At 34.3% G+C, this 18,216-nt stretch overlaps 2 protein-coding genes across 3 annotated transcripts; both read left to right on the plus strand.

Moving 5' to 3' along the window:
• The first annotated feature begins 1,881 nt into the window (after positions 1–1,881).
• Positions 1,882–3,380, plus strand: LOC128029538 (lymphocyte antigen 6D-like). The gene is made up of 3 exons (XM_052617372.1): positions 1,882–2,033; positions 2,450–2,545; positions 3,052–3,380. Exons 1-3 carry the CDS (start codon positions 1,961–1,963, stop codon positions 3,132–3,134), a joined length of 252 nt encoding a protein of 83 aa, XP_052473332.1. The 5' UTR covers positions 1,882–1,960; the 3' UTR covers positions 3,135–3,380.
• A 5,362-nt stretch (positions 3,381–8,742) lies between these two features.
• LOC128028540 (SAM domain-containing protein SAMSN-1-like) lies at positions 8,743–17,385 on the plus strand. Of its 2 annotated transcripts, none has more exons than XM_052615777.1 (14): positions 8,743–8,892; positions 9,250–9,296; positions 9,462–9,499; positions 9,828–9,911; positions 11,181–11,272; positions 11,368–11,470; positions 11,669–11,991; positions 14,030–14,110; positions 14,316–14,444; positions 14,970–15,075; positions 15,157–15,314; positions 15,445–15,663; positions 16,328–16,478; positions 16,994–17,385. In XM_052615777.1, the coding sequence occupies exons 1-14, from the start codon at positions 8,758–8,760 to the stop codon at positions 17,095–17,097; spliced, it is 1,770 nt and encodes a 589-aa protein (XP_052471737.1). In that variant the 5' UTR covers positions 8,743–8,757; the 3' UTR covers positions 17,098–17,385. The 2 variants fall into 2 exon arrangements, with proteins under 2 accessions (XP_052471737.1, XP_052471738.1); XM_052615778.1 differs by having other exon boundaries at positions 15,163–15,314.
• The last annotated feature ends 831 nt before the right edge of the window (positions 17,386–18,216 follow it).

Raw genomic sequence — 18,216 nt, forward strand, 5'->3', positions numbered from 1 at the left:
TGTTCTGATTGGCCAGCTATCCAGTGTGTCTTGATTGGCCAAATATCTCAAGCGTGTGATGGAAATGTTACACCCCTTACCAAATTGTGATGCCCTGTCTGGCCGGAGCAACGAGACATAAACATAAAACTCTTATAACGCAATATATCGTGTCCTCTTTTGGAAGACGAAACAAAGTCATTTCGGTTTTTCAACGAAACAGCGTCACACACTGCGGCCTTGAGTGAGCGGATTGGAAACAACAATAAAAGGTACGCCTTCTTTCTTTGCATGAACATCTGGGCAGCGTTATGCAAATCTTCCCACACAGTGATGTAGAGATGTGGGGGCGTGTTAAAACAAGCCATTTTGAGGGGTGAAGAAGAGTCTTAACTTTTCTAAAGAATATCTCTTTGGATTTGAGACTTTAGTCTTTGCAAATTTACATATCTTAAGAGCTTGTAACGCTCCAAAGAGAAAAGACAAATTGAAATTTCATCATATAACCATTTTAATTAATTATATTAATTATGAAATGCTAGGTTTGTATATTAAACTGAAATAGTTTGAAACAACATTCATGATTTATATATAAAAAAAAAAACAATCTGTTATGTCTTAAGTATACTGCATGAAATCTGTATCTTAGTCTACATGCATTGCTTTCCAAATTAAAGCATTAACGGTATATGAAATTAAACATTTAAATTAATCTGTAGAAAACATACATTTTAATTAAATATTAATACAAGTATATTAATAATATATTATACAGTTACTAATAATATATGTTCCAGTGTTGTTATTATTTATATTTTTCTTTATGAAGTATTTTTGCTGAATCCTTGCCATCCAATTACTTCAGATCTTTGTTGCCCCCTGCAGTCTGTGCTTGTTAAACCATTTGTGTTTAGATCTACATGCTACAGCGTTTGTCAAAAAAACAAAACTAACAAAAAACAAAACAAACAAACAACAACAACAACAAAAACACTATTCCTCTCTGTATATTCTCTGATTTTTCTAACAAAGCTGTTAATTTGTTAACCACATTAATGACTATTTCATGTAAAGCTGTGATAAACTTTACTTGTCTGATATTGTATTCTCAAGAGGAAAATATCCATCATATTGCCTCCAGTCCCCAAAGATCTCTCCGCAAACCAGTAAAGTCCCAAACTTCTATAGAAATGCCAGAGTCTAAAAACAATCAAATATTAATCTTTAGACAGATTACCCATGAGGTCTGTCCATGCCCCATGAGATGCAAGCTATTAAAGATCATTTTGCCAGCTGGCCTGTAATTTAAACTTTGAGATGAGATTTGCATTTTTAATAAGAGGTAAGAGGCCATGAGAGGTTATGAAATAACTGAGTGATTTAGTATAGAATGAGAAGTGGTCCAAGTACAGGTCCCAGTGGAACCCCAGAGGATTGTTGTTGTGCAGATTAATTGGATCTTTTCTATCGTACCTGACAAGCTTAGTAATGCAGGAGGAATATGAATTTAAGAGCTCTGCACTTAAGATGCTTATCTCACAGAATCCACAGAATAGTGTGGTTTATGGTTTCAATTATTAAAGAACTACATAATAGAATAGAAGTACACTCATTGTGATATTTTGGAAATGTGTCCTTTAATGGTTTCTTCCTAAGGATGTAATGCATTGTGGTAGAATCTGCTACTGCTGAAAAACAGCAAATTTATCAGAATTAGAGAAATCTGAAACTATGGGCAAATAAGTGAAAAGATTAAGACAAAAATAAGTGATAGATTAAGAAAAGACATTGCTAAGCTAAGGACAGACAATGAGATAACCAGAGAATTACTGAAAAAATAATATTACTTCCTTGTCCAGGAGCTAAGCTGACATATCTGGTTACATGAAACCTGTCATACAGCATTACTGTTATGCTTTAGGAAGAATGTATTTGCTGTAAAAGGTGTTACCGAGGTATATAAAGAAACGTGTTCCTCTGCATGGTCAGACCAGCTTCCATCATGAAGACGCTAGTGTGTGCTCTTATTGTCGTGCTTCTCTGCAGTGCCTCAGGTAAGATAAAAAAAAATTCTCTCTCTCTCTCTCTCTCTCTCTAGCTTTTATCTTGTTATTGAAAATATCTATTTAAATAAACAGGGGTCTAAGGGTAAGAGCTTACTGAATCATACAAATTCACAAATTAATCACTGTAATGCAATTTGTGAAATGATTCAACTGATTAATTCTGAAGAATAGACTGAAACAAATGGTTTGTTCATGAATTACACATTGCTATCATGTCTCGGAGAGGGTCATGATTTCATCACTTCAAAACAATGAGGAATTAATATTTTTTTATGAAATGTAGCGGAGTAAATTGTCAAATAATATGCTTTGGAATGTAGATAAAAGTTTTCAGATCTGCTCTGATGGAGTGCAGATACTTTCACCATTGCTATCTGTCTGTCTAATATGTCATTTCCCATTAGTGCACTCGCTGACCTGCTACACCTGTGTGGATGGGGACTGCAAGACCCCAACCGAATGTCCAGCCTCAAGCAATTTCTGCAAAACGGTTTCAACAGGTAAGCAATCAATATTAAAATAATTGATTTCCTCAATTTTCAAGTCATTAACAATCAGTGTGATTTTACCATCATTGATATACTACCTTTTGTTAATATTTAGAAATAGAGTTTTTTTTTTTTAATTGGAATTTGTTTGTGTTTTGTCATTTGTATTATTATATTTGATTATGTTTAGTTAAGTTTTAGTTTTTAGTATATTTAGTTGTAGTTATTTTAATGTTTAATACTTAGCGAAAATGAAAAATGTTGCCTTGTCAACTAGCTTAAATACGTTTTTTTTTTAAATATTTTATTTATTTTTAGTTTAAGTTTATTTTATTTCAAGTAATAAAAAAATTTATGGTTTCATTTTTTGTTGTTTGTTAACGATAATAACCTTAGTAACATCTTCATATTTATCCCCCCTCCGAAGGTGAAGGAAAATGTTATTTCTTCATTAGAGATGTTTTCTACAAGTTTAGGTAGGATATTGAGCTGTTTTCTTGTTATGCTCTAAACCGTAGCCACTGTGTTCAGCCGGACATGTGAGGAGTTCTGTGTTCCAGGAGTGAACATCTACTGCTGCACTTCTGATCTGTGTGACTGATCTCTCCACGTCACCAGTCCTGCTGATCGACTGTCCTTGAGTCAGTCACTCATGTTCATTGTAATAGTGTAACAGGAAAAATATCACTGGTTTACTCTAGGTATATCATTTTTCTAATGACTTTTTTTTCCATCTGATTCAACATGGTTCGCTTTGCATAGCACTACTTAAAGGAATGTCTAATAATCATGGTTTCTGTCTCAGCTCTGCATGATTTATGAACTGAATAAAATCTACCCAGTAAAAGCTGTGTATGTGTGTGTTCAGTATCAAAGGAATGTAGGTCATTCGAGGGATGTTATGATGCCATACGTGTATGGATTAACTTCTGCTTTTAACAGATGAGAAGTCAAACATGCAGTCCAGGCATTAATATCTTTCATGAAATGCAAAAAAAATTAAATTAAATAAATAAAAAATGCACATCAATTGTTGATTAAAGGTGATTTAAAACATAATTACTTGCTTGTTTCAAACAAGCTTAACTCCTTTAGAGTTGAAGCTCTGTACACTTTATCAACAATTCACAAGTCTTAGTCAATAAGTTTATCGTTCAGTCTAGAAATTATGAAAAAAGCTACTTTACATTTTGCACAGATAACTTATGACTCATTATAATGTGCATAATAATACTAATTATTATTATAATTTTTGAAATGAACATTGCAATTTTCCATATAAATGCATTTATTACACAATATTTAAAAAATTGCTTACGTGTACACAAACTGTTTGGACTCCTTCTAATAATCTGAATTTGAATAACAAGGAAATATGGGTCAGGCATGAATTAATCCTCCTGTCTTTATTTCGGTTTCCATGACTGCAGGGTTTGTTATTAAAGAGATTGAGGATTTTCTTCCTTAAAAATAACCAGATGGAAACCCGCGCACCTTCTTTCACACAGCAACTGGGACAGCAATTTATCTTGTCATGTTCTCTAATGGACAGCAAATGATTAAGAGCTAGAGGCCTCAGCGTGTGAAACTGACATGGCATTTTTGTCAATTTACAAGTTCCAAGAAATAAGCAAGTGAATAAGCTGTCGTTTCTGAGAATCCGAGCTCTTTCGCTGATTAAGGGAGTGTGAGATTTCAAAGATTTGTCAAGAAAGAGAAAGAAAAGGTAGGAACAGGACACATAACAATGATGGATTGAACTTTAACTGAACTGAAGCTGTAGAAAAAGGCTTTGTCAATGGCCATGATCAAAGAGATTTCCAGTTTTCAACCCATTTTAGTTTTTAAATTGTTAAAATGATACCTTAATATCTATTTTGCAATAAATGTTATCAAAACAGGAAAGTTGATTTCTCAGAATAACACCCCCAATGGATTGCACTTGAATTCTGTGCATTAAGAAATTCAATAGGGTTCATTGTGATTTTTTGGTTGACTTTAAAATGGAATCTTCTACTTCAATTACCTTAAAATATGCATTTGTAAATATGCTACTTTACGAGATAATTTGATATGCATCACGTTGATAATTTGAGTGCATTAGTCATGCTAGTGCCAGACCAGCCATCACCTCAAACTGCTCTTTTTACTGCAACATAAAGGAAACAAAAAGATTGCATAACTGGGTAAACCCAAATCAAATGTCTGATGACCTCCATATTCATCTGCTTGCACAGTCAGAGAGAAACCATTAACACTTTGATTTCATACTGACCCATTTTCTGCACCAGTTTAGACTTTCTTTAACCAGATTTACCTCCTGTCCTGAGGTATGAAATGCTATATTGTGCACCACAATCTCCTGGACCTATTTTATTCCAGATATAAGTGACTTAAGGACTGTGGACAAGATATCACATGCACTTTGGCTGAGAAACACTCACTGTGCTAGCAGGTAGTGTCATATGCCAAAGCAGCACATCCTCAGCTGGCCAGATTTCCTCTAGCTGAGAATGGAAGCAAAAAACGTTTCCCAAGTGAATAAAGTTCTTATTACAAGATGTCAATCCACATTCCTCAAAGTTATAGAATGTAAAAAGTGAACTGCACTTAAGGGAAAAACAATTCTACTGCACTTAAGGGAAAAACAATTCTAATGATGGTTGTGAACCTTTTATGTATTGAGGATGATTCGTTCATATTAAATAGAATTTGTGAACTAAAGTTAGTTCAGCTGGTTCCACATAAAATATATATTTTTAGGTAACCCGATGTGTTTTACAGTGCAGTCAAGCTTTTTGAAGGTACTTAAATGATGAATTATCCTAAGGGCTGTGCTTTCATTTCCCTTTCCTTGTGAATAGAGTCAGAACATGGTGCTTGGTTAATAAAATATTTCCCTCTGCCATATGTATATTTCTATGTAACCAGCATGAAATGAGTTACTTGTATAGAGGCTGCAGGTGTTGATTTCCTATATAACTTATTTGTTTTCAGTCTACATTTAATGAAATTAAAGTTACTTTTTAGAGAAAATATGGCAAAATTAAATACTTTTCACAAATATTATATAATAAAACTATTATAAAACAAACACACACACACACACACACTATATATATACTATATATACTAATATATATATATATATTAGTTCAAAAGTTTCTTTTTACTTTAGTTTTAGTTTTCTGGAATATGTAAGTGCAGCATCCAAAAAGAATGTAATGAATTATTTTTTTATCTCTTTTTTTTTTTTACTTTTACATACCTATGTACCATATTTTTAATTTACACTGATGACTGGCATTTACAGTAAATTACACAAATAGCTGTTGTACAACTTTGTCATAGTGCAAACAAAAGCTCTCAACCCAGTTCACTGGTAAGTAAACAGCAGCATTAACAAACTCAGCAGTAGATTGAGGGGCTGTCTGGAGTGGTAATGGTCCTTCACATCTATTGGATTAGAGGAAGGATGTCATTCAGTATTAATCTGTGGAGTATAGGCAGCCTGGAACACTAAGCACTCTGATCTCTGTCCGCCTCTGACTCGTCCTATTGTTCATCCTGTGCTGTGGGCACTGGAAAGAAACCATTCTTTCCAGAATGAATCTCTTCTGCTTCTCTCTGGTAAGATGTGATTCACATTTTCTGCTCTGTGATTTATAGATTGTAGAACGTGACCTGCTGGAGGATGTGAAGGCAACATGTGATGTGAACCATGTGAACCAATGCTTTAGCTGCTCAAGGAGTAATGGAGTAACTGTCTTTTGCAATGCTTTCTGTTAGTTAAGAAGCCATGTCAATATGTTTATTATGGCTTACTTTTGTAGCCCTTGCATGAAATATATATATATATATATATATTCTTTTATCTTAGCTTCACAATATTTAAACAGGTCATGAACTAAGAAATCTAAATTGTCTTAATCTTTTGACATAAATGAGGTCATTGTACTATAAAACGCAACACTATCTAAGTTTTAGAACTCAAAACTGTCTTGTTTGTCTGAAAATATCTTATATTGAAGACAGTCTGCCGAAAAGACAGATTGTGGAATGTGCCACTTTATGACATAATAGTGTGGCTAAGCACTGCCACTGCAGAAGAAGATCAATGCCTGCTACTGCATCACTGCCTGTTTAGCCCCGCCTACTGATTCACGCATGTAGTAACAGAGACCAGAGAACACTCTTAAAGCGACTTTTGTAGTAGGTAAATAATGAGAGTGAAGAACTAATGTCTACACAGAAATCAAATGATAAAGTTCCAGACCACATCAAGGACTTGGTCCTTTGTTCACTTCATTTTACAATGGCTTTGTTTACAAATAAGGCACAGGTTGACGCAGGATTTTCAGAAAGATTTAAACTAAACACGATGCTGTGCTAATGTATATTGGATCCCAAAGTGTGAGTAAGTACAATGTTCTGGCATGAAACTCTAGATGGCGCAGTCCGATAGGTCTAACGCCATCTGACCTAATGACATCATTTTCACATTGCACAGATGATTGGTTCTCACCTGTATCGGTAGCCAATGAGCTCGCTACTCAGCATTCAAATATATGACTAGGGCTTACTGTAGCAGTTGCAGCTGGCATCAGAAACCCTCCACCTTCTCCAGCTCCACCTGTATAGATCTGCTATGAGGTGACTAATGTATGGTATGTGGGGGTTATGTATGTTATATTTGCAGTACAAATATTTCTTACATGCTCACAGCAGCATGTTGTGGATGTATTGGCAGTAGCAAGTCTCGCTACTTGCTCTGCCAAAGCAGCAGCGTAGCAGATCTAGTTTGCCAAGACCAAACACATTAACATTGTCATGTACAGTACCATGCCAATCCCTCCAAGAGTCGTCATGACAGAACTGTTTTTATTATGTGGTAACTATTGCTTTGTCTGTTATTACAGGTCATTTGATGAGTACAGTACTGAGTATTCATGCATTTTTAACCTTAATCACAGCAGTGTCCATCTATATAGGATGTACAGTAGGCTTACAAACATATACAACTGTAAGCCAATCATAGCAGTGGGCATTTACTTCAGAGTCTATAATACGCTTATTCAAACAGAGCGTTCCGATGAGGGGGTCAAAACAGGACAGAAAATAGCCTATTATTTCTAAATTATGATGTTTTTTAATGTAAAAATGTTGTTAACATTCTAAGTGGACCTCGGAAAACAGTATAAAATAATAAAAAAGGTAAATCATTACCCCTTTAAATGATGTTGTGCTGTTTTGTGCAAATTTATAATTAATGGCGGTCTAGCTTCACTGAATTCACACTGGTCTGATCTTCTGTAAGCAAACTATTGCTTCTGGTTATTTGCGTCATCTTTTGCACAGATGAATTTGCACACAAATGCACTATAAACACTGTAATAAATCAGGGTCTTAAACGGGGATCCCCTAGAAGATCGGTGGTTGTACTGCATTAATCTCAAAATAATTTCTGTAAAAAAACATTATTTGCTTTAGATAAATGTACAATATAAACTAAGTTTCAACCAAAGCTAAAGCTTAAATTCAGCTAAATGTTTTACTGTACCATCCATGATAAATATGATAGTGAAATTTAAATGCATTTGCATATTGACTGTATATAAACAATTATAATTTTAATGTAAAAAAATTAACATATTTACTTATAATACTTACATTAATATAATACTATATGTTGTGTATAATACAGGCCAGGTTTAAAATGCAACAATTTTAAGCAAGGCATTTTATAACCAGGATTATTTTTGATTTGAGATGCCATTTAAGTTTGTATTCATATATATATATATATATATATATATTTAGTTTAAGTTATTTTAGTACATTAAAATAAACTAAATAATAATGAGAAATGTTACCTTGACAGCTTTCTGAAACTAAATAAGTTTAAGTGATCTTATATTTTCTGTTTTCATTTTCATTTTAAAGTTGTGGAATTTTTTGTTTGTTGTGTTTTTTTATTATTTTTTATAAGATTAAGTGCTTTTAATTTTTGCTATTTACAGTTTATTTTATTTCTAACATAAATCCTTTTATGAATTTAGTTTTAGTTAACTATGATTACCCTGTTTATAACAATTTCTGACTCTCTATCCACCAAGGGATTGAAGACCCTTATAATAAAATCTAATCTAATCTTTTAGTGTGTATTGCACTTTATGAGCAGCACAGGTTGTGACCGACAAGATGTTGTTTTGTAGGAGGGCTCTATGGACAGCCTGTATGAGGCCGTGCAGGAATCCTGTGAGGCTCAGGTGTACACCATCCCGAACAGGTCCTGCAGCCCAGCTGTTCTCTCAGATCACGCCACCAAATGGAGAAGCACGGGGCGTTCCATCTCCATGGTAACTATAGGAATTACTGCTTGAATGTTGAATGCATACTGCACTGTCATGGGAAAAGTATCGGCCATCTGGACGCACATTATAACACTGCTGTGGACATGATGAGCTTCTATTAAATGAATGCTGCTGCTAATAGATTGTGCTGCAACCATATGGAAATATATTAAGGTCTATTTGAGGCCTGTCTAGGACACAGAAACCTGAAATTAAAGGCTTGTGAAATCTTGAGAACATGCCAGGCATGCATTTAATTTCACATTCATATTTCAAATAAGTATATAGAATAATGTATGACTTTGCATGTTAATATTTCTAGATAAAAATGAAACAACTGTCTCATACTGTATTTATTTACAGGAGATGTCACAAACCAACTCAGACAACACTAGAAAAAAGAAACAAAGGTGAGTTCAGTCTTTGTTTTTAGAGAGCAAAGAAAAAAAAAGTTGAACTTCCAGTCTAAGCAAAAGTGAAAGAGCTCTTAAGGCTTTCATACTGACAGATAATACAAAATGACTCTCTGTGAATATGTGTACTTTCTTTAAATGTCTTCTTGCATCTTCTTTCAGTTCACTACCAAAATCTGTTTCTGAAAATGAAGCTTTAGGTATGTGATATTTTGAGAGATATTTTAAACATTTTCCTAAACTTCTTCCTTCTGCATCACATGACTAAGCTACAAGGGTACACCTTTGTTATGTTTTAATGCTCATAAAGCAACTTGCTTGACTGACAGTGAACCATAATGGATAATGAAAAAGAAAGGTTTGTAAAGTGTTTATCAGATCATTATGAACATGAATGAAAGGACAAACCAGATTTTCTACATTTTCTTGCCTTCAAACGGGATTTCAAAGAGTGAAAAAATAAAATCATGGAACATTAGTGGAGCTTAAATGAACAAAGAGTTAATGGTTTTGATTTCCCTCCTGCAGATAATACCGTCTGCACTAATTCTCTCTGGTCCATTGCCAAAATGGAAGAAGATTTAGTCCTTCTGAGGAACAATCAGAATGAAGGTAAAACAGGTCTGAGGATTTGTAGATTAAGCCCGACTAGATTTCATTTACAAGACACACACAGCTGAGCAACATCCACTTGCTATTGGCCAATCAGACAGTCTATAAGATTCTGATAGCGTCTAATCCCATTGCCAGTGAATGTAGAGAGTTGTGAAATGTTAAAGCACTTGCTAGTCCTGTGTGGGATTAATTAAAAAACAGCAGGGTCTTAATAGTAAATAGGGCACTAGACTTCATCCTCTTAGAACTGTGGAGGACTTTCAGTGACAATGTAATGGGGTAGCTGACATAGGCATTTTAAATCAACATTTGAGATTGTAGGTTAAAATGTATAGGGGAGAAGTGAATATTTTAGATCTTATAATTGTCACCATTTTTTTCACGCCAATTTTAAACATCCGTTTACCTTTTAAATGGCCCTGTGGTGTGATACAGATATTCCATGTAATCTCTCAGTTCTTATTATTTTAGCTTTGTAAATGTTGCATAATATTTATAAAAGAATTGGTTTTGGATAGCGCATAGCATGTCACAACACAAGACCTAGACAAAACTACTCATTTGTTATTTACATTCTAACAAAGTCATCTGATTTTATTTGTAATGTAAGAATCTAATTCATGTTAAATGTAGGTTATTTTGGTGCTTTTTGTAAAGAATATTCAGATGATATTCAAATATTTACATTTATTCATTTAGCTGATGCTTTTATCCAAAGCGACTTACAATTGTTATATATGTCAGAGGTCACACACCTCTGGAGCAACTAGGGGTTAAGTGTCTTGCTCAGGGACACATTGGTGTCACACAGTGGAATATTTTAATCACTGTTATTTTTAAAAGATAATGGAAAGATTATACGCTTACTCTAATCTGAATTTCAAATGGTGGTGCACATTCATTGTAAGGTAATAATGTTGCTGAACCTGTCTGTATAAATGTACCACATTTCCTTGACTAAGGGGAGTAAAATCATCTGCCACACGGTCTTTCCCCTCATCAAAAAACGTGAAGCAGCAAAACAGGAAATGAGGTGCAAAACCACATAAGTTTTCTCATACGGAATGTTCTATTCTGAGCTCCGCTTTGGTTTTTTGCATTTTGTTTTTCTTACCAGAGACTCTGAAATGTCTTGTTTTATGTGCTGAAGTCTTGTGTTAATGCAATAAAAAAATTAAATAAAAAAGCCAACGTTTTATATTGTGAAAATTTAGCTTTTTTGTGCTAAGGTTCCTAATAATTTGATTAAATGTGCTTAAATTTCAGATATGGTGAGAGATATAAGAAGGGCTGAAAGCCAGACAATGGCAGACAGAAAAAACATTTCAAGAGACATACAGCAAGAGATTCCTGTCCAGGTCGTAAAATATGCCATTCATGTCTAGCAATAGAGTTATGATGGTTTATTTAAAAGTAAAATTTAATTACATTTAATTATTTTGTCTGTTTACAGCCTGAAACAGTAATTGCAGAAATGACACATCTAAGAGGGACAAGGCAGAAAAAAGTAGAGAGGAAAAGCAGTAAAAGAGGAACTCCAACACAAGAGACAACAGGTAAATAAACCTATTAAACTTGATGCAAAAAGTCATTTTATTATTATTATTATTATTATTATTATTATTATTATTATTATTATTAAAAGCTGTGTGTGAACATCATTGACAGATGCTGTTTTGTTTTGTTTTGTGTTGTCTTTTTTTTTTTTTTTTTTTTTGTCTTGGTTTTGTTTTGTTTTTCTGCATCTTCCAAAGCTCACATCAGTGGTGCCAAAGGAATGATGTGTGACACTGGGCCACAGTCAGATAATCGAGAGAATGCTATGGGGTCAAGGGTCACAGAGACAGCACAAGCCAGACATCGCTGGAGTAACCCCACTGAAACAGCCTTGAACTGGATACCAGCCTACAACACCTGTCTACCTCCCCGCAATGAATATCAAGAGCACATCTGTGACTGCGCTACATCCAGAATCCAAGGTCAAGGAGATCAAATCGATGTTCAACACACAAAGAAAGATTCCTTGCCCAAAGGAGTGTTGCGTTCCAGCACCAGTGTAGATTTCTGTGCCTCCAGTGTAAGTCATTTTTGATATATACTATCACTCAAAATTTGGGGTCGGCATTTCCGGTTGTTACTCAGTCTTCAGTGTCACATGAGTCTTCAGAAATCATTCTATGCTGATTTGGTGCTCAGGAAACCCTAATTAATTCACATTATTTTGTTCAAAGTGCTTGTAAAAAGGAAATTTCTATATATAGTAAATACACAAACTATCCAAGCTTAATAATTCATGCGATATAAACTCAAGATGTTGACCTCCTATCATGCACTGAATGCATGTTATTATATAAGACTCTTGAAGATTGTCCTGTCATGCCAACCAGTGATATTTTCTCACGCTTCAGGATGATGACCTCTAGTGTTTTCTGAAGGTATATAGAGACTATGTAAATTGATCATCTTTTCCTGTTTCCTGGTTTCTCATATGTATAATCTTCTAGCACTGAGTATGGTGAACAACTATACCGTATCACTCTCAGATAAAGTGAAGCTCTTATAAAAAGGTTAGGAAGTGCTGTTTGTTTTCAATGGCTTGTAGTGCTTGAAGAAATAGATTATAATGCTGTAATCCTGGATTTGGATTTTGTTATGGCCGACTGCTCACAGCTGGATTAGGCTGCAACTGTCTGTAAGGTTTTCCCGAACACTATTGGTCAGTTCATGCCTCTTACAGCAATCCCGCATTCTTAAGTAAGTCTTTCTTCAATGAAATCGGAAGTGTTTAATTTTTGTGCCTCTAGCGATGCAAAACATAATTGCAAAAATTATGATCATTTCCCTCTTTACATATAAAGAGCCAATGACCAACAAGCTTTTTATATGCAAATACATAAGATAGATTTCAGATAAAACTCGTCGTTGTGCAGTTTTGCAAAAAAATTCCTAACTGAGTGTTGTGAAAGTAGACAGGAAGTGTTTCAAAAGCATGGGTCCACTTCCTTGCATGCAGTGGAGTTACTTCCCCTATACAAAGACCAGATTTTGCAATTTGGGCAGAAACCAAAGGAATTTTGATTAATTTATATTTATAGTTTTTCCTATAATGTGAAATTTTGAACATGACAGTTATTGAAGTTATATGTATTCTTGCATTTATTCCACAAGCTGAGGGCCTTCATGAAACCAAACCAATATGATGCAAGGAGGCTTCGATTATGCAAAAAGCACCTCTATGGAAATTCTGTGCCACAAAGTCCCACTTACTGAATGTGTGTTACTCGAAATGACTGTGAAGTGGTGAACCACAAAATGCAAACTCAAGCATTTGGTGTTTTTCCCCTATAGAACTGATGCCTTGATAATAGACAGAATGCGCATTGGCTCACATCCTGTGTGATTTAAGGAAGTTCTTGTAATCGGTTGTTCTGCTGAAGCATTGCATTTTTACACTTGTGGAGCTGAGAGGTAAAACCGCTAGTTTCAGAATAGACTTTTGTACGCACACGTCAAGGCGATGCTTCAAAGGGCTGCTTCAAATGCATCAGACAAACCAAAAAGTCTTAAACCCAAGGTAGGATTTATTATGTATCTTAATATTTCAGGTAATAATTTAAAGGTGTTATTGAGGTTGTTAAGATATATTAGGGTATAATACAATAGATATTTCATGCAGTGCTGTCATATCCCAGTATCTGATTTTTGAAAATACACCACGAAAAATTGACATTTCTAAAAACAATGTAATAAAGAAAACAGCTTGGAACAACACAGCATTACTGAATAAGTACAGCTTTGTCAAGGTCAAATGCATGAGAATGGCTCTAATGATACCACAGTTTGCTATTTGATTGAGATTACGTGGATTTAGATAATTATTTGCATTTTCCTGTGAAAGCGCTGACAGGTTTTCAGCAGATTATGAATCATTCCGTGTTTTTTATGAAATTGAAAACACTAAAACGATTACACATCAAGTGAAGTGCTTTCTAACTTACAAGGACAGCTAATGACAATTTTAGTTTAATGCAAAGTAATATACATGTACATGTAGCACGTGCCTTAATGTTAATATATCAGTTATGAATGTGTTTGGTTTTATTCACCTGACACAGAGATCCACCAGTTTTGGAAGATTTGACACATTCAGAAATCAACACTCCCCTTCCAAACTTGAGGAAAATGGAGCACCTGAGGTAAGAAGAATTTGCATGAATAAGAGAGTTTATGTGCCAATATGATACAAAGTTTCCTAAAAAATATTTTTCACTGTGTATTTAAATGAAAGACAAGCAGCCTATTTAAATTATAATTGTCTAACTGACCACTAGATGGAGGTTTTTTTTTTTTTTTTGTAAAAGGAATAACAAATAATTTTGTGTTTTCGGGTGTATAAAACAGGCGGAGGGTGAGTCAACAGCAGAAAATGGCGAGAAAGCGGGAAGTCTGGGAAAAAAGATGAAAGCCATCTCGATGACTATGCGTAAAAGGATGGCCAAGAAGCATGTCAAATCCTTCTCTGAGGACATGGTGAGTCACTTTGCAAGTTCCTCATCTGATTACTGACACTGATTAGGCAACTCAGTTCTTTATTACCCAAAATAACAGCCGTTCATCAGACAGTACAAAGAGATTGGGGCTTGGTTGGCACATTTAAAGAAATATTCAATTGGCCTGCATGTAAATATGAGGGGGCTGTATCATTCCCTTTGTCAGTTGTCACTATCCTGAAATGTTTTATTATTATTAACATTATTATTATATATAACAAAAATTATATATATTCAGATCTAATATGAATTACTTATTCTATTAATTTATATTAATTACTGTATGATATCATCAATGTTTAAAAGTCTGCATCAATATATAGCTGGTTTTCATCTCGGTTAACTAACATTTATATATTTTAACATTTAATCTCTTACAAAAAAAAAAAAAAAGTGCAAATTTGTATAAAAGGTAAACGGTACATAGAAGTACCTGAAATGTGTATTCTTAAAAAAAAAAAAAAAAACTGCTACAGTGACCAGACTGATATTTTGATTGGTGCAGGGTGATGACACTGAGGGAGAAATGGAGAAAGGGTCTCCAGCAGAGAAGAGCTCAGACCACACCAGCAACTCATTAGAAAGCCTCTACAGTGGACAGAGCTCATCCAGTAAGTATCTACACACATGCGACTGAAGTGGGAAGTGTTGTTTTGAGATTGTAATTATACACTTTTTGTTTATATTTATTGGCTCAGGTGGTGTTGCTAGCAATTCAGACGTATCCAGTAACAGAGACAGCCTGAAACTGGAGGAGGAAGTGCCCTACACGGGGCAGTTCTGCGGCCGAGCCAAAGTACATACAGACTTTCTCCCCAGTCCATATGATACAGACTCCCTCAAACTGAAGGTGAAATAAAATGTTGAGTTGTTTTTATTCAAGCTTGCATTCAGTTTAATTAATCATAGCACTCTTAAAGCGGAAACATTAACTGGCAACAGTGAGTTAATGATGTTGATGATTTTATTTATTCTTTTAGGTGGGAGACATCATCAACATCATAAGTAAACCACCTATGGGCATATGGACAGGAATGCTTAATAATAAAGTGGGAAATTTCAAGTTTATTTATGTGGATGTTCTGCCTGAGAAAGAAAAGGAAGAAGAAGAGGAGGCTCCAACAATAAGACCGGTGAAAGTATGCAAGAAGCCACGACCAAATACAATCCTGGAGTTATTAGAGAGACTTCATTTAGAGGTATGACCAGACAGCACACACATGTGTATACATGCACACATAGAAACATCACTTATCCTTCACGCTCACCTGCGTAATGCTGCAAAATATGTCAGAAAACTATCCCCAAGTATTAAAGTCAGTAGCTTAACCTCACACTGACTGGTTGCAACCAGTTCTAAAATAAAACCATTAAAAAAAAAATGTGTAACTGAAAAAAAAAGCTGAAATAAAATTAAATATAAATACTAGATGAAAAATGTTGCCTTGCAAACTACCGGAAATATAGAATTTTAAGTTAAAGTATTAAAATGATATAAATATAACAATATTACAGGTAATAGGGATTTATAATACAATATAAATGTTTTTTTTTTATTTTATTAAAATGACAAACACTTAAAAACATACTTACAAATCTAAAATGAATAGAAAAAAATTACTGTAAAAATAAAATAAATAATAATACTATAATAGTATATAAATAGTAAATAAATAAATAAACACTAGAAAATGAATTAAAAACGCCCACTCACATCCACACTAGTGGACATTCATATGTGACACATAAGTGCAATATAATTTTCCTAAGATTTCCATTAAAAAATGTCCATAAATTTTTCTTTGACTAGATAGTTTATAGCTGTATTGCACATTTTAATGTTTGAAATCTGTTTTGTCACAGGAATATGCATCTTCATTACTCATCAATGGCTACCAGACAGTAGATGATCTCAAACATCTGAAAGAGAGGCATTTGATTGAGCTGAATGTGACCGATCCAGAGCACAGACGCAGGTTGCTTGCTGCATCAGACTGCCTCTATGTCACAAGCAGTGAGTATCAATACAAGCAGTTTGATTGACAGCTGTGGGCAAAACTATATTTTGGTTTTCTCTGTGTCCCTCTCCGGAAACATTATGTCAGCAAGCCTCAGGAAGGACATTGATACTGCTATATTTGCATCGTCTATTTTTGTGTTCGGATGAAATTCTGCCTTTTTGAAATACTAGAGTTAGACTGCGAGCCCAGTATTACTGAAAGTCACAACCTTATCTGTTTTAATAGAATCTATAATGCTCTGTGCAGTCAGGAACGGCCTTTTCCTGTAAATGCAGGTCAGGATTAATTGGCGTTTGGACGTGGGCTCTCTGTGTGAGCAGGTGGCTCATGGCTAGGTGGCTTGGCTGATATGAGAGTGGGATTATAACCAGGAAGACATATTGTCATTTAATTAACATTCATTTCATTAGGGTTTTGCACAAACGCAAACCTGATTTGTTCGGCAGAGATGAAATTAACGAGCAGGAATTTGTATGAGAGATTTAACCTTTCTTTGCTTTACTTACAGAAGACGAAGAGGGAGAGCTGAAGGGTGATGAGGAGGAAGACGAAGATAATGACTGTCCCAGAGACTCGGGTTGTTTTATTCCTGCAGAGTGTCCAGACAGCTGAGACTTATTTAATCTCTCTCCTGATATAATTTTATGTTAAAGCTACAAACAGACACAGTTACAACACTGTAAATGTTTTCTTTTGTCACAATGTGTGTTCGTCTTTCATTTGAATGTACTTGTGTTTTGTATTTACACATTCTTTGTTCAGCTTTGTGTTGAAGTGACCTGTTTGTGTGATTGTAGATGTTATGTGGACTCTCATGGTAACCTACTTGTGTTTGAGGACAAATGTCTATCATTACTGAATTGTATATAATGTTATTAAAAATAAATTATTTATTCTGCAGCTTTCTTTTTTTTTCTGTCATTTTGCTGTTTGAACACTTTGCTACTGCAGCTAAAATTCATACTTGTAACTTTCCATTTGTTTCTTAAAATAAGTCTTTGCTTTGGGTGGGTGTTCAGTGGGATGACGTTTCAGATGACTAGTCACGTGCGATGAGGAGGTTTCATTTCAAAGAACTTTCCAGTTTTCATCCTTTGAATTAATTAATACTTTATACACAACTCCCCTCTCTGAATAATATGCTAATATATATTGGTAATGACTAAAATTTACTGATATAATCTTGATTCCACCTAAATATGTTTATTTTTGAAAAAAAAAAAAAAATAGGCACCTCAGTTTGTCAGTTGTAAAAAAAAGAGAGAGAGAGAGAGAGAGAGAGAGAAAGATTTCATACATATTTATAAGGTCTCGGGGCAGGAAATATGTTATATGCAAATATAAATAATGTAAATATATATATGCATACATACATATGTTTGTGACCACATTTATTGTGACTTTGCTTGGGAAAAAAAAACTCAGAACAGATGCATATGATGAAAAATATTTTTAATTTGTATTATTATTATTACTATTAATTAATACTACTACATAATTGATAAATGCAGGTTTGTTGCGAAAATAGGGGAAAAAATTACAACTTACCTTTGATATTGTATTTCAAATGTATTATTATTAGTATTAGTATTATTAAACCATGCATAGTGTCATGCATACAGCACTTACAATGCTGAATTTTTCCGGTTTCAAAACTAAAAAATATATATATAAATATATATGTGTGTGTATGTGTGTGTGTGTGTGTGTGTGTGTGTATGTATGTGTGTG

Source organism: Carassius gibelio, chromosome A15 (genome assembly GCF_023724105.1).
Source record: "Carassius gibelio isolate Cgi1373 ecotype wild population from Czech Republic chromosome A15, carGib1.2-hapl.c, whole genome shotgun sequence".
Lineage (NCBI taxonomy): Eukaryota > Metazoa > Chordata > Actinopteri > Cypriniformes > Cyprinidae > Carassius > Carassius gibelio.

Bases quoted from the DNA above. Each gene is read 5' to 3' on its own strand.
- LOC128029538 (XM_052617372.1), top strand. From the start codon at position 1,961: ATGGTCAGACCAGCTTCCATCATGAAGACGCTAGTGTGTGCTCTTATT. The intron at 2,034-2,449 runs GTAAGATAAAAA...ATTTCCCATTAG, and splicing joins GCTTCTCTGCAGTGCCTCAG to TGCACTCGCTGACCTGCTAC. The intron at 2,546-3,051 runs GTAAGCAATCAA...TCTAAACCGTAG, and splicing joins CTGCAAAACGGTTTCAACAG to CCACTGTGTTCAGCCGGACA.
- LOC128028540 (XM_052615777.1), top strand. From the start codon at position 8,758: ATGGACAGCCTGTATGAGGCCGTGCAGGAATCCTGTGAGGCTCAGGTG. The intron at 8,893-9,249 runs GTAACTATAGGA...ATTTATTTACAG, and splicing joins CGGGGCGTTCCATCTCCATG to GAGATGTCACAAACCAACTC. The intron at 9,297-9,461 runs GTGAGTTCAGTC...ATCTTCTTTCAG, and splicing joins ACTAGAAAAAAGAAACAAAG to TTCACTACCAAAATCTGTTT.